Genomic DNA, 14903 nt, shown 5'->3' on the forward strand with positions numbered 1-14903 from the left:
TACCAAAACCCTTGTTTATCTGGGAAACTACTCGATCAATAACCGCGGCCGTCACACGTCCAAATCCAGAGTTAAGTGTTTGTTATCTAAGCTAAAAAATCTGCTTTCCAAGTGAGTTTAAATTTATGAGAAACACATTAGTTTGACGAATAAATTCGCATTCTTGAACCCTAGCTATCTGTCTCTAGTTTTTCTCTTTACTTTTTCTTTGAGTATGGCTTTTCTCTTTTTATAGAAACTATCTAGGCCTTGTTATTCATTTTTTTCGTGGTTATCAGTGTTTTCCAGATCCAATATTTTTCTTTATCGCATTTGTTTGCATTTTTATATAAACTATTTCGTAGTTTTTTTTCTTCAATTCACGTTCTTCTTTGCTACTACTGATTAAGCTACATATAACTTTAATGCCAAATATAAGGATCAAGTTTCAAATGCATATGATTTCCCTCAAGTTCAATATAACGGTCGCTGCAATAATACTACTACATCAACAAACCCAATGTAATGTACGCAATCTTACCTTTACCTTTGTGAGATAAAGAGGTTATTTCCGATGAAAAGTAGAGGCAAGCGGAGTCAAAGGCCGAGCCTCAACCAGCAAAGGGGAACAACCATGCCAATCCAAGCACTGAAAAAGTGTGCCCACTCTACCTTTCTTTCTTTACCGATGCATTTTTTTTATTGCAACCCCACAGGAGGACTACTACCTTCCTCCCGGCCCTAGCTGGACAGTCCTCTAGGAGGACTACTTTGGGGGAAACTCAGTATGCCGGGAGGAACCCAGCATACCAACCTCTGCTGATCCCTGAGCTCCACCCTCTGCTGCCCATCTCTTTCTGCTGATTCCCAGGGTTGTCGGAATCTCTGGTTCGATCAAGCAAAGATAGAATCCTTTAATAATATGTCTGTCATTACGTGCTCGATCAGGAACTAGGGAGAATCCGACAGAAGTACGAAATTCCGATTGTTAGAATAATAAGATCGATTCTTGATACCGGCTCCTATTTGAAAAAAGTTGGGTCATTGGCAATAATCATAACAATAATTTGGTCTGGTGTTCGTTGTGATAAAATAGTTGAAATCAGAATTAATATCATCATATGGATTCCCAATTAAGTTATAACAATAAACTTTCTGAACAAAGATGATTGGTGGGTGTGATTCTCATTTCTGAAGTCCTTAAAGGCCCGATGTACATACATGGGGATTTAAGGTTGGCCTACATGGCAGGCTGGTCTAGGCTTCTCGAAGGTACTATTTTCTTGCTGCCTGAATAAGAAATAACATCAAATTATTGGCATAAAAAGAACTGCACTTGTAAAAATACACAGTTGGAGCTTCATCATTATCGCTAAAACTTTTTCTATTTGGCTGAAGATACTAGAGTTTCAGCGACATTCTTTAAAATTTCTATCCGAAAAAAGAAAAAAGCACATAGTTGAAACAAATAATTATTGCATCTAAGGAAGAAATAAAACAAAGTCAGAATAAAAAATTAAGGAAAAGCAAGAAAATTACAAATTTAGAACAAATTAATCATTATATGACGGCAATTAAAGGTTAAAAGATACTCACTTAGAAGCTGATTATTCGATTTTTATCAATGTATCACACACTTAAAAGAGAGTATTCACGCCCAACGTCTAAAAAGGGCCAAAGCTATCAAGCTGCCAAGTTCAACAAGGTAATCAGGACCTACAATGGTGCAGCTATACATTGAATAAATGTGTCAAGTTTGGGGAATCCCGAGTATTCTGCTTAATGAATTGGAACAACCACCTAGATAAGAAGCAGAACCATGACCATCATGGTCGTTCTCAGGGACAAAAACAGATAACACTTTTTCACGGGTTTAATATCTAGCCAGATAGAACTGTCCAAACAAGCAAATATATAAGGCAAAAAGAATAGCACAAAGTTTTTGTGCTATGGCGCAGCAGAGACTACTACTCAAAAGCTATGAGAATGACTAAGTTGAAAAAACAAATGACACTACAACATTTTGCCCAATGGTCTCAATTCCCTAGGCAGGCCATCAAAATTCCCAGAATTCACATCAGATTGAAGTAATGGTCTCTTCCCAACTTTCCAGTGTATGCCTTCTGCCAAGTGCTCCTTGGTTGGTGTCAGCATTACGAAGTTTGGATCAACCCTTTGATAGCTGCAATTTCAAAGATATCAAGTACTGAGAAATTTTCAAAGCTAGAAATGGGCTAAAAAGCTCAAGCTCCTATGAATTATTTGTAAGGCAGCAATCAGGAATTTAAGATTTTAATCGAGGACACTTATGACAAATTAATATCTCGTGGACACGTTACACGTGACAAAATTCTCTCTCTCCATCAAGGAAATTCTGCCACCTTTTGGTAGCTTGGTGGCAGTAGAACCCGCAACGATATCTACTAATCGTGAAAAGATGTGGATTCAATATACAACTGAAGGATAACCAACCTTCCTTCTCTAATGTTGTCAACACGAATGCCAAATCCGAAGGATGTTGCTCCTTTGATACGATCTCTAGTAGCTGTCAACCAACATAAAGTGATTATCAGAAACTAAATTAGGCACATATAATGATAATACCTGCACAACTTAGGTTTTAAGTTGGACACAGATATCATCAGCTATTGAGGCTCAACATTTATGATCTATACCTCTTAATATGAAGATAAAAAGCCTCGGGAAGGGGCAGAATCCAGTTTTTAATTACCAGTTGGCATGCAAATCCAACAGTTAAATTATTCTTCATGATATCGTTTAAGCACACATTGTGATACAATTAATGTTACAGCCTCAGGTGGGTAATAAACTAAATAATTACAACTGTAAAATAAATAAACTCTTCAATTAGTTATATGTCCAGATAAATCTTTATTACCTGAAACATTGAAAGTGAAGGAAGGTTTCCACCATGACTTGAACGCCAATGCTACAGATGAGCTTAGAGGCCCCACCTTTCCCTGTGGCAGTAATTTCACAGTTATCACCCCTTGTTTCGGTTAGTATGCAAAAGAGAAGAGGATCCAGAAGATGATTACCTTGACCAAAAAGTTTTTATTAGCTTGCCAAGATGCAGCAACTTGAAACGTGGAATCTTGGATGTTGCTTGGAGCCTTCTCATCATTAACCCTGCCACACAAGTTTACAACCAAGTCAGACCCTACTCTACTCTGGTCAGCCTGCTTACTACACTATCTCGGAGTACCTCGTCTGCAACTCAAACCCGAAGTCAATATAGTTAGTAATTCCGACTACTTCATCTTCTTCTAGTGGATTTTTCACCTGCCATTACATAAATTACTTGTATGAGTACTACTTTAACGAAGCACAGAAAACTTCCAGAATAATGTCAAAAGCACTAAATCAAAATAAGGAATTATGATCAGAAGCACATATTGTTCTGTTTTGTTTTTTAAATTAGATGTCATAAAACCAGAAGATCTCAAGCAAAAGCTTTTTACATTACTAAGAACTTTTATCTTCTCTGTATTTTTCAGAAAACTAACTTTGATACCACCTTCCTGATCTGACTAGTGGTAAAGCCTCTATAGCTCTCCTGTGTACTTCTTTTGCTTTCCGGATTGCCTATTGCACACCACTCCTGAAGAATTGAACTATACATACTTTCCGCACTGGCAGAGACAATTCACATATGAGGTCTCAACTAAAACTGAGGAATAGTTAAAATCACGGAAATGTTCTATTGCACTGATATCTATACAGCTTCAAATCCATGGAAACCATTGATGCACATTTCCTCTTAGACAAATCAGCACAAAAAAAAACTTAGCAACACCCAGAGAATGCAATGTACTAAATGGGTGTGTCCGCGTAAAAACAGATTAATTATAACAAATATCTATATCCAAGATAAAAGAAACAGTTAGTGGCTTATTATGCAACTGAATTCTTGTGGATCAATCAGCAAAAATGCACTTTTATCATCATATGCTGCTGATTAAAACAGACATTACTGCCAAAATAAATTGAACTTGAAGCAACCTCAAATGGCATTTACAAACAGTGATGCTAAACATTCTGAATGGCATTTCCTCAAGGAAGAGAAGCATACCCGTCTTTGAACCACCACATGTTGATAGAATGAAGCAATAAACTGCAGCCAAAATCATGTAATATTAGAAGTGTACCCCAGTCCCCAGGTACAAATTACAAGTACGCAATCGAAGAAAATAACCAGTGCATAACCTAGTATAATAATCTAGCCAATAAAACGTCACAATATTCTCCTTATCCAACCAAAAATAGATCTAGAGTTGGGCCCAAATGTCTAAAGCAGCAAATGAGAACTAGGGTTTTGCGGCAGTACAGAAAGTTGGCACAAAGAGATGTTAGCATCACTAAAAGAAGGAAATACAACAAACCTGTGAACTTTTGGCAAGCTCAAGACCAAAATTGAAGGATGGGCTCAAAGGGCTGCCTGATCCCACTCCATAGCCAATAGCACAGCTCCAATTTTCTAAGTTCTTATACTTTGGGCAATTTTTGCTTCCAACTATCAAAAGTAAACAGAACCAATAAAAACAATATCCCATATGAATTTCGAGTTGTTTCTCTTCTCTCTTTCAGTCTCTATGCACGCATGCATCATTGGGTTAAGAAACTATTTATGAATTGAAAATTTAACATTTCGTCTAGATACCCAAGCTTGTACCCTATAAAACATTGAAATAAGCTTAAAGCACTTCCACCATGTGAAGTGGCCATGCATGTTCACAAAAAATGGATTCCTTGCAGAGGATCAGATACATGTATCACACATCTTATTCTTCTGGTAGACCAAGGTCACACATGTGATGCATCTACTGGAAGAATAGACAAACTAGTAGCGTGTACCACAGGTTAAACAAAAAATGCCTGATGGATCTTTTGCACAATAACAGTTTTCTTTTTTGCTCTTTTTGGTTGAATTAGTCAGCTCTGAATCAAATTTTCTAACTAGGGATATATCTTCTTTACCAGTGATTAAATAATGAATATCTCTTTACCGAGGAAACTAAGTGAATGAGTAGTGTCCAAGAAATATTACACTGTGATTCATACTGCACCCCGGTGGTTAACCTTCCCATCTTGCTTACCAGCCATGCACTTTTGGGAACATCATCTCCCACTGCACCAACATGAGAATTAGTCGATTTATGAATTAAATAAGAAATAGCAGAAGATCATTCCACTCAAGCTGATTTAAAGGAATGCCAGACCAGAGAACTTAGCCAAAAAATATGCTCAAGTAAAAAACATCAGGCCCAGTTATGCATGAACATAAAAATTAACTTGATAATAAAATGTCACATACAGGCGAAAGGCATAAGAGTAGCTCCAACCGAGAGATTTGATGAACCATATCTCAAACCCATGACACCATAATCTTTTGAAGATACTCTGGACATTCGAAATGATCATGTCATAACAAGTCACAAGTCTAGACAAACAAGTCTGAGATCCCGGTCTATAACAAAATCAAACTAACCTATTCTTTAAAAGCACTGGGAAAATGCCAAAAGCTCCAAACCCGAATTTAGGGTAGAATGCACATGATCTCATCAGCAGTGTCCTAGAAATGAAGAAAATGGAAGAACAATGGTACAGTTGTTTTCAATTAAAATATATAAATTTCTTACAGAAGTGATTGAGACTTACGGGTCATCATTTGATACAAAAAGGTCAACAAATGTATGTGGATCCTCAACATCACTGCAACACAATTTGGATTTTCAGAGATAATCAAGAAGTTAACAAAGTCGAAAAATCACATCACGGAGATAATAAATCTGCAAGAAGCCAAAATAAAATTATACCAAAAGGTTAACAATACCTTTGCCACCGAAATTGTGCATTTCCTACAATTTTCTCGTCAGGCTTTTGGTCAAGTGGGCCTGCAACCTGATAAGGCTAAGGAAAAACTTTGTTTCTTGTCAGGTTAACCCATAATTGAGCCAAGGAAAATGTTAGATCCAATAGATTTTCAATAGATAGCTTGATGGAATGCACAGGACAAGGCCTAATTAAGGTAAGGCCTAATTAAGGTAATCTTTTACGAGAGAAGCTACAGTGCAGGAGTTTGAGAACTATGATTGTGACAACACATAAACCGTGAGGAAGGTGAATTTTGCACACCAGTACCTTGACAATCCCTGGAGGATGAAGATTGCACGTCTTGTGCACCTGCTGCTTCAGGTCGATCGATTTTATATATATAAATACACACACACACACACATAACCGAACAACTTCTTAAAACATATAATTATGTTAAGTCTAAAACATTGTCACAATGGAATACAGGATGTTATGGTACTCTGCAGCCACTGACTTAAATGTTAAATCTGTCTCTCTGTAAACAATCGAAATCGCAAAGCTACATATTTCGAATTGACCAGCAGCAAAACCTATTGAAGTAAAAGCTGCTCTTGATAGTGAATTATGGTGTGGAAAAGTTCCCAACCTTTTTCCTGACCTATGCCCGCGAGCACATAACCAAAACAAAAAGAATTGAAAGGACTGAAACCTGCAGGAATATAAAGCATACTAGCTACTAATATAACCAAATTAATAAGAGTGTCGATGGATACAGTTGCAATCAAATCAACATGTGGATCATCAATTGGCTTAAGCATAATTCTGGTGCTAAAGTGCCTAGCTTCCTCGAAATAATCCTCAAAAAGGCATCTCAATGCCAGTTTCCCAAATAACATGTTATATGATGATTCCAGCATCCTACATTGCAAAAGACCAAATATAACTAAATCTGGGTGAAAAGGCAAAAATGCAACCACATAAATAATAAGAAAAAACAACTAGTGGTTGTTAAATTTGTTATATTTAAGTGAATGACACTCTATGTCCCGTCGGGAACTAAAGAAGTTGGAATCATCTAAACACTTTTTTCTTTTGCACAAACCAGTTTCTCCAAGAGAGAACTTCCTCCCCCCTCAAATTATCTCTCGCTTTTTTGTTTTACACGCCACTTAAGAAATATTAATTAGGAGGAGTATTGACTATCTTTACCATGTAGAAATCTAGTAACTCAGTTGGTTGGCTACCTGAACTTTCACCTTGTTGGTGAGAGTTCGAATCCACTTTCCCTAACCCCATGCAATAAAAAATAAAAATAAATAAAAAAAGACCAACTTTACTCTTATTTATGTCTAAATTATAATTTCTCTATTAAATCTTTACTCTGTTTATGTGTTAATGACAAAATTTTACTAAGGATAAAACGAGAAAAAATAATTAATTGTGTCTTAAGAACTTCTAACAGTATAAATAATTCGAGACAATTATTTTTAGTAACCACAACACATAAGTCGAGACGGAGGGAGTAAGTTTTAATAGTTACAACATTTATAGAACATATCCCGAAAAAAAAGAGAGAATTTTCCAATAGTAATAATGTCAGCAGATGGAGTAAGCAACCTAGTACGGGCGGCGAGAGGAGGAAAATCGAAGAGGGGCGGAACTAACACCATTGGTGGTGGTGGTTCCGCGGCAGCCGACCACAAGTTCCCCATCACTCTCTTTTCTACAGTGAAGGAAGTGATTGAATGAAGAGTGCAAAAGTACACAAGGACAAAAGACGCGGTTAGGGCTGTTCCGAAATCTCACCCGGGAGTTTCTCTTCTTACCTGCGACTCTTTCAAGCTTTCAATTCAGTGATGTGGCATCTCGAATTAACTACCACGTCACGTTGCCAGTCCCACAACTAAATCATCAATCAAAATTACAGTTCGAACAACTTGTGTCGCCATATTTAAAAATATATATATATATATTTATGTATTTAAAATAATTTTAAGTTTAAATTTTTTATTTTATTGTTAAAAGTATATACTCATGGTAAATACTTACCCACGCAAGGTGTTTATACCAAATCAATGCAATTTACCATATATTCGTTGTTACAGAAAGTACATCACAAGCTTTAAGTTCACAAATTTTTACTATCCTTTTTTTTAAAATTAAAATTGCATGTCCAATCAAATACCGGTACATGATTTAAAATAGGAAAACACATTTAAGTAGGTTAATACACAATTTGTCCCGAGATATCTAGAATAATATAGTTTCCTATTTAGAGGGGTGATTGGAATAAAAAGGATCACTTAAGGTTGCTATGCAAATTATGTCCTCATTTAATGAATTTGTGCAAAAGTGATTTCGTGGGTCATAATTTCTTAAAATATTATGTCGAGCGAAAAATATAGAAAATTGCGATTTTACAAGTTTTGTCACGTGTGTCATAACTTTTCTACGAATAGTTCACAAGTTATGGCGGATGGACAACAAACCTTGCCTTGTTCACAAGTTCTATTGGATAAGCCAAACTTATCTCTATTATTTAATCGCGACAGACAGGTAAGACTTTTATACTATCTTCATCAACATATCTTGTTAAATTGTTTACAAATTCTATTTGATTGGGGAAACATGCATGCATTAGATACTGCACTGACATGTCATGCTTTAAAATTAGAGCACGAGGATGATGAGAAAGATGGAAAAGAAGGAGAAAGAGGAGAAGAGAAGTCGAATTGATAAATTACTCTTAACCTTAGCACAACCTTTCATCCTCAGACAAACGGTCAGGCCGAGCGCATGATTCAGACGCTTGAGGACATGTTTACGAGCGTGTGTGCTATATTTCAGAAGGAGTTGGGATGATCATTTGTCACTTATTGAGTTCGCGTATAATAATAGTTATCACTCCAGCATCCAGATGGCTCCATATGAAGCCTTGTAGGGACAAAAGTGCAAATCTCCTATCGGATGGTTTGAGGTAGGCGAACCAGAGTTATTAGGACTTGATTTGGTCCAGTAGGCCGTAGAGAAGGTGAAGCTCATTCAGGAGCGATTATTGACAGCCCAGAGCCGCCAGAAGTCCTATGCAAATGTACCGCGACTAGACTTGAAGTTTCAGGTTGGCGATATGGTATTCTTAAAATTTCGCCTATGAAGGGCGTCATGAGGTTCGGTAAGAAGGGCAAGCTTAGCCCCAGATACATTAGGCCTTACAGGATTATTCGCAGGATAGGCCAAGTGGCCTACGAGCTAGATCTACCCTCAAATTTAGAGTCAGTACATCCAGTCTTCCATGTGTCTGTGCTATGAAAGTGTATTGGAGACCCTTCCCGAGTTGTTCCAGTAGATGATGTCCAGGTTATAGAAGACTTGTCATATGAGAAGATCCCAGCTGCTATTCTAGATCGTTAGGTCCGTAGATTGAGGACCAAGGATGTGGCTTCTATGAAAATCTTGTGGAGAAGTAAAAACATCAAGGGGATGACGTGGGAAGCCGAAGAAGAAATGAAGTCCAAATACCCTCATTTATTTCAAATTAAAGGTTTTAGATGATTGCGATTTGAATCAGGATTTCTTAGATTAGGTTGTGTACTTACAGATTAATCCCCCTACTTATGAGCAGATGATACTCAGATTGAGATGTCACAACACGCATAGCTGCAGAGTTACTTATCCACGAGGTGAGTTATAGTTTATGATGCATTAAATTTGATATTGATGGTCGTGCGGGGCCAATGAGATCTTGTTATTTGTTTATGACCCTGTGTGGCATGTATACAGTATGTTTTCTGGTTGTGTGGCAGGTTGGCATAATACAGTTTACAGGGGAGGCTCTAGCGAAATTTTCGTAAGTCTCTAAGAGTTTAACATTCGAGGACGAATGTTTCTAAGGAGGGAAGTATGTTACACCTCGTACTTTTGTACGTTAAGTGTCGTCGTAAGTTAGTCGACGTAAGTACGAGGACGAGATTATCTTGGATTTTGTGGGAAATCAAGTTTCCAATAGTTGAAATTTTTGTTATCACACGAAATCCAGTATGTGAGGAGATGTCATTGCATATTAATTGCTCATCACTCCACTACTTCGACATATTCAAATAATGAAAAGAGTTACGTTCCACATATCATGTCTTAAAATAACTGTAAGTCTAGTGGATTGATTCCACCCCTAGACTTTTCGGTGCAGTATTGCCACCTCAATTTTTACCCAACAAAAGTCCCAAGACAAAGATGATCATGCAAAAAAAAAAAAAAAATCATCATAACCGCACCTTCTAAAGTAGTAAAACTCCATTATTTGTTATTTACCTCTGCAGAACAGAGTCATTATTATTACAAAAAAAAAAAATTACCACTTCTCTTCTACCATAAGATGGGAGAACTCTTGTCCCCTCTCTCTCTCTCTCTTATTTATTTATTTAGAAAATTAAACTATATAGTACTCGTCAACGACAAATACAACAAGATAAGAGCAAGAACAAGAGGTGTCTTCTCCTGTCGGAAAATGGTAGTTGAGTTCAGACGGAACATAGAGGTAAAAGACTGAAGTGGAATTCCCAGAGCTTAAATTCTCCTTTAATGAAATCATAGTAACCTCCCATCAACGCTAGCGTTTTATTCACCAAACCATCTCTCACAAATGGATATGTCAACAGGTTGGCTAGTGATACATTCACAGCTTCCTGCAATTTATTTATCTTCATATTAGTATAGAATTAATAACCTAGTTGACATTTAGAAACACACGAAAAAAAAAAATAGTCTGAGAACACTATTTTACCTTCTCACAATATTTGCACTGTTCTTCAAAAGTTTTATCTGCGTGCTCAGCTAGCACCTTGGCCTTGGCAGGTAATCCAATTTTCACCCAGTTCTCAATAAATTCACTGCAATATCATGACATATGTATTTCTTCAGTTTGTAACATATCATAATCAATTGTTCAGTACTTCATTTAAACATAATTTTTTTAATTGTTAAGTAACTCTCAATGATCAATACCGACACAGGATGTTTTTTGTAAGTCGTGTCAATATTATAAAAGAGTAAGCAAATGAATAAAATTATTGTAATGATGTCATATAAAAAAACACAATTTATTATAGATAAAACATATTTAATTCAAGCATATTACTGTTACAATTACAATAGTTAGTTTTATGTTGTAAAATGTATTCATTAATACTTCACCATTATTGTACTTCATCAGTAGGAGGTTTTTTAATAGCTGAGGCGCAAAAAAAAAAAAAAAAACATACAGTATTTGAGTTTGGGGATTCAACCCCGGACCTAAACTTGATTACTAAAGCGTCAAATCGATGGACAAAGTAGTGCAGTTTGACCAAGTACGATCATTTTTTATCGTCTATACAATTTTTTCTCATATTATTCAAATGTGTATTTAATTTTGACGGAGCAGTGTCATGTGATACTGATTGGCTTTAGGTAAATCACTCTTCTTGTCAATATATTTAATTTAAATGGTCTACTTAAGGATACATACGTTGATTCAGAACCATCTTCTGGAAGTTGCATAAGACCCTTGATACCTCCACAAGCACTGTGGCCAATGACTACAATGTTTTCTACCTTAAGTTGGAGAACAGCGTATTCGATGGCAGCTCCTACACCCGAGTATCTAATCTGTTACAATGCCAATTCCAACACAAAAAATTAGGGAAATAATAAAATTATTGCAGAACAGAGAAATTAGGAGCTAATTAGTGGATAGACAATGACCTTGTCATAAGGAGGGACCATGTTGGCGATGTTTCGAACCATAAAAGCTTCACCGGGTTGAAAGTTCAGCATATGGGATGGGCTTACTCGTGAATCGGAGCACGCAAACACCAAAAACTGTCACACGGTTCGGTACTTCGTTTTTCAGCTATCCAACAGTAAATTACAAAGTATAAAAACAATAGTAGTAACAAAGTAATAAGATCTTGCACCTTGGGTTCCTGGCCTTTCTTGAGTTTCTCAAACAATTCTGGATTTTTGCTGATACATATAAGAAATTAGTTATTTGGCATGTTGAGAATATAATTAAGTAAATTAAAGTGTGTTTTTTTTAACAACTTAAACTTTTAGATTTTACATTAGATGATCACACACTTCAACATGATATCAGAGCAGACAGAGTTATCCTGAGATCGAATCTAACCGTCATACATTACCAAAAAAAAATTTCGAGTGGTTGGCCATGATTTTTGTTTTTTGGGAATATTTCAGTTATAAACAATTTATAAGTCAAAATTATATATTCATAGCCCATATTTTAAATTACAAGCCTACAGCCCAACATTTCATGGCACAACTTGAATATTCACCTTTATATAACAATATACAACTTTATACACCTATTGTAGATAATGTATACACCTTGTATAAAAATTTATAATAATGTATAAGACTAGTATACAATATTATACAACAATATATAACTTTATACATCTACTTAGGACAATGTACAAATCTTGTATAAAAGTGTATAATAATGCATAAGACTAGTAAAAAACTGAAGAGGAAAAAATGGCTATGGCGGGTAATTTAAAAAAGATGGGCTAAAACGGGTAAATATTTTGCCATAATTGGCATACAGTGTAAAATTCCCCTTCTTTTTTTTTTTACGGTGTCCACTCTCTCACAGTTTAAACTCTTAAATGAGATAGTCACATACTTCAACAAGTCAGGGGTCATTTCAAGGTATTTTTGTTTAAATTCAATGTTACTAGTGTTTGTTATTGCACTTCGGGGGAGGATCTTTGATTTCTTTTGTTCTTTTAACTGAGAAACAAAAGAACGGGGCGATATTATCATGTATAAATACGACACACTTTTAAATATGTTGGAGAATTTACGAAAAAAAAAAAACTTACTCATATATCTCTGTTTTGAAATACATAAAACCAGACTTGATCCTGTGAATGGGGTCGAAGATTTTGCAGCTTGTTTGTAACTCAGCTATGATTTGATCAATTCTTTCTGCTGCAACGGGTCCCAATTCTCTCTTCTCACTGCAATTTCATGATTTCCGGATTACTGGTTTACTAAATGGATTTAAGTTATACTCACGTGTAATGAAAATTTAATATCATCGGCGTAATTTGATGTATCGTAACAAATTACTTACCATTTATTAAAGATTACCCATCAATGATTATTAAATAAAGTTACTTGCAATTAAATTTTTAAATAATATACGTAATTGTGCAGTTGCGGAGCGACAACCCGGCAACGGTGTTCAACCAAACACCCTTCGCTAAAAAATTATACCGTGTAAACATGTCAATTATTACATATTACAGATATAATATTACATGTTGAACAACTTTAATATATACTATATTATATAAATTCGAACACCCTAGACAAAAAAAATAATATTTTTTGCAGAATTAAATGACAAAAAAATTAGTATTTTTTGCAGAATTAAATCTTTTCTCAAAATAGTCATCCAAATATAAAATATACTCTTTTCAAAACCTTTTCTGAGAAAACTGCTCGAGCACCTAGATATTTGGAAACATTTTTATGGAAGAAAATTTTAAAACACAAACATGAACTTTGAACAAGTTTGGTTCCTTTTCTAATATTTTCTTCTTTTTTCAAACATGAACTTTGCACAAGTTTGGTTCCTTTTCTAATATTTTCTTCTTTTTTTTTTTTTTTTTTTTTTAAAAAAAAAAAAAAAAAAAAAACTATCTCATGATCCTTATACCGATATGATGGTCCAAACCTGATGAGGTTCTGAAGTGCAACAATGGCCTCTTCGTAAGATTTGTTTGCCATGTCTTCTTTCTGCAACTCCCCATTTAGTTTTAATCAGAATTTAGCAAACACAAAAGCACTTTTTTTCTCTCCACTATGGTAATCCACACTAGGCAGGAAGAAGAGTTACAAGCCAATCAAGTCGGTATATATGAATAAAAGTCATCACATGTGGGATAGACTAGTACTGTACGAGGTAATTTATTCCATGCATAGACTAATTAATGAATTTATCAAACAATTAGTTAACACATAACATTAAAAAGAGAAACAAAGTAGGACAACCTCGTCCACATGATAGTGATATTAGTCCGGTCCCTCCTATAGCATGCATTGTTATTAAAATTATACTAACAAGGTAATAAGGTGAATTAAAGAAAATAGTCACGTAAGCTAGCTAGTATGCATTGTTATTAAGAATGAATTGTCTTTTAAAAACGTAACATTATTACATTATACGCATCTAAGACTTATATGCATAATGCACCTATAGTGTCAGCATTAGTAATATTTTTGCACAGAACTTAATTATTCTCAAAACAAATCTTAATTATTCTCAAAACAAATAGACTGTAATTAAGGTCTAGAATTGCCTATAATTTCAATAAAACGCCTATAATTTCAATAAAACTATGTCTCAATTACACACAAGTTTGATGTGACAGCTGATGGTTAGTTGCACTGGTAGTCTAATATACCCATCAAGAAAGAAGTTGGTGAATTAAGGAAAACAGAATTATACCAAAAAGTAGCTAGGGGTGATGATGGGAACAGAAGAGGCTGAAGAGTTGCCTACTAGTCTTTTAAAAACAGAAGGGCGAAAAAATTAATGTGGGTTTGCTTGGAGAAATTTGGGTGTCTTTAGCATGCCATTTATACTACTTGATTAATAAACTTAGTAACGAGTAAGATCAGTGTTGATGAGTCATCATATAAGATCAGTGTTGATGAGTCATGGTCTAATTTATCTCACGTTTTAGGTATGTTACATATAAGCCAAACGACAGTGTTGAAAACGATTTGTGGGTAAATAATTCAATCCGTTCTAGCAAGATGGCATATGAACTTCGGAATACATTGTATTCAGTCGATCTAGCTAGATAGATAGAAGCTTTATTATTTATTGGTTTAATTATGTGTAGGATGAAAGGATTGAAGTCAGCAATTATACTGGTCTTGTAAAAGCAAATGAAACTTGTAATAACCAATTAGATTATACTTGTATATAACAATTATTTATATTAATAGTATATATAATTTAAATATATCAAGAAATACGAAGGTTTGGACATGTATACACATGTACCGCCCATATA

The 14903-nt window shown here is 35.3% G+C and overlaps 2 protein-coding genes across 5 annotated transcripts; both read right to left on the minus strand.

Annotated features, from left to right (window-relative positions):
* Window positions 1–1570: 1570 nt before the first annotated feature.
* Window positions 1571–7767, minus strand: LOC132622734 (uncharacterized). Of its 4 annotated transcripts, none has more exons than XM_060337388.1 (15): window positions 7644–7758; window positions 7435–7540; window positions 6591–6735; window positions 5834–5901; window positions 5659–5712; window positions 5489–5572; window positions 5315–5400; window positions 5048–5128; window positions 4383–4513; window positions 4073–4114; window positions 3206–3282; window positions 3039–3129; window positions 2879–2960; window positions 2452–2524; window positions 1571–2161 (listed from the first exon to the last, which is right to left on the minus strand). In XM_060337388.1, exons 2-15 carry the CDS (start codon window positions 7527–7529, stop codon window positions 1993–1995), a joined length of 1278 nt encoding a protein of 425 aa, XP_060193371.1. In that variant the 5' UTR covers window positions 7530–7540; window positions 7644–7758; the 3' UTR covers window positions 1571–1992. The 4 variants fall into 4 exon arrangements, with proteins under 4 accessions (XP_060193371.1, XP_060193372.1, XP_060193373.1 ...); XM_060337389.1 differs by having other exon boundaries at window positions 7624–7757; XM_060337390.1 differs by lacking the exon at window positions 7435–7540 and having other exon boundaries at window positions 7644–7767.
* Window positions 7768–10089: 2322 nt separating this feature from the next.
* Window positions 10090–14455, minus strand: LOC132624131 (carbonic anhydrase, chloroplastic-like). The gene is made up of 8 exons (XM_060338956.1): window positions 14330–14455; window positions 13556–13617; window positions 12696–12833; window positions 11769–11817; window positions 11557–11673; window positions 11321–11460; window positions 10598–10703; window positions 10090–10499 (listed from the first exon to the last, which is right to left on the minus strand). The coding sequence occupies exons 2-8, from the start codon at window positions 13606–13608 to the stop codon at window positions 10335–10337; spliced, it is 768 nt and encodes a 255-aa protein (XP_060194939.1). The 5' UTR covers window positions 13609–13617; window positions 14330–14455; the 3' UTR covers window positions 10090–10334.
* Between the last annotated feature and the right edge of the window lie 448 nt (window positions 14456–14903).

Source organism: Lycium barbarum, chromosome 12 (genome assembly GCF_019175385.1).
Source record: "Lycium barbarum isolate Lr01 chromosome 12, ASM1917538v2, whole genome shotgun sequence".
NCBI lineage: Eukaryota > Viridiplantae > Streptophyta > Magnoliopsida > Solanales > Solanaceae > Lycium > Lycium barbarum.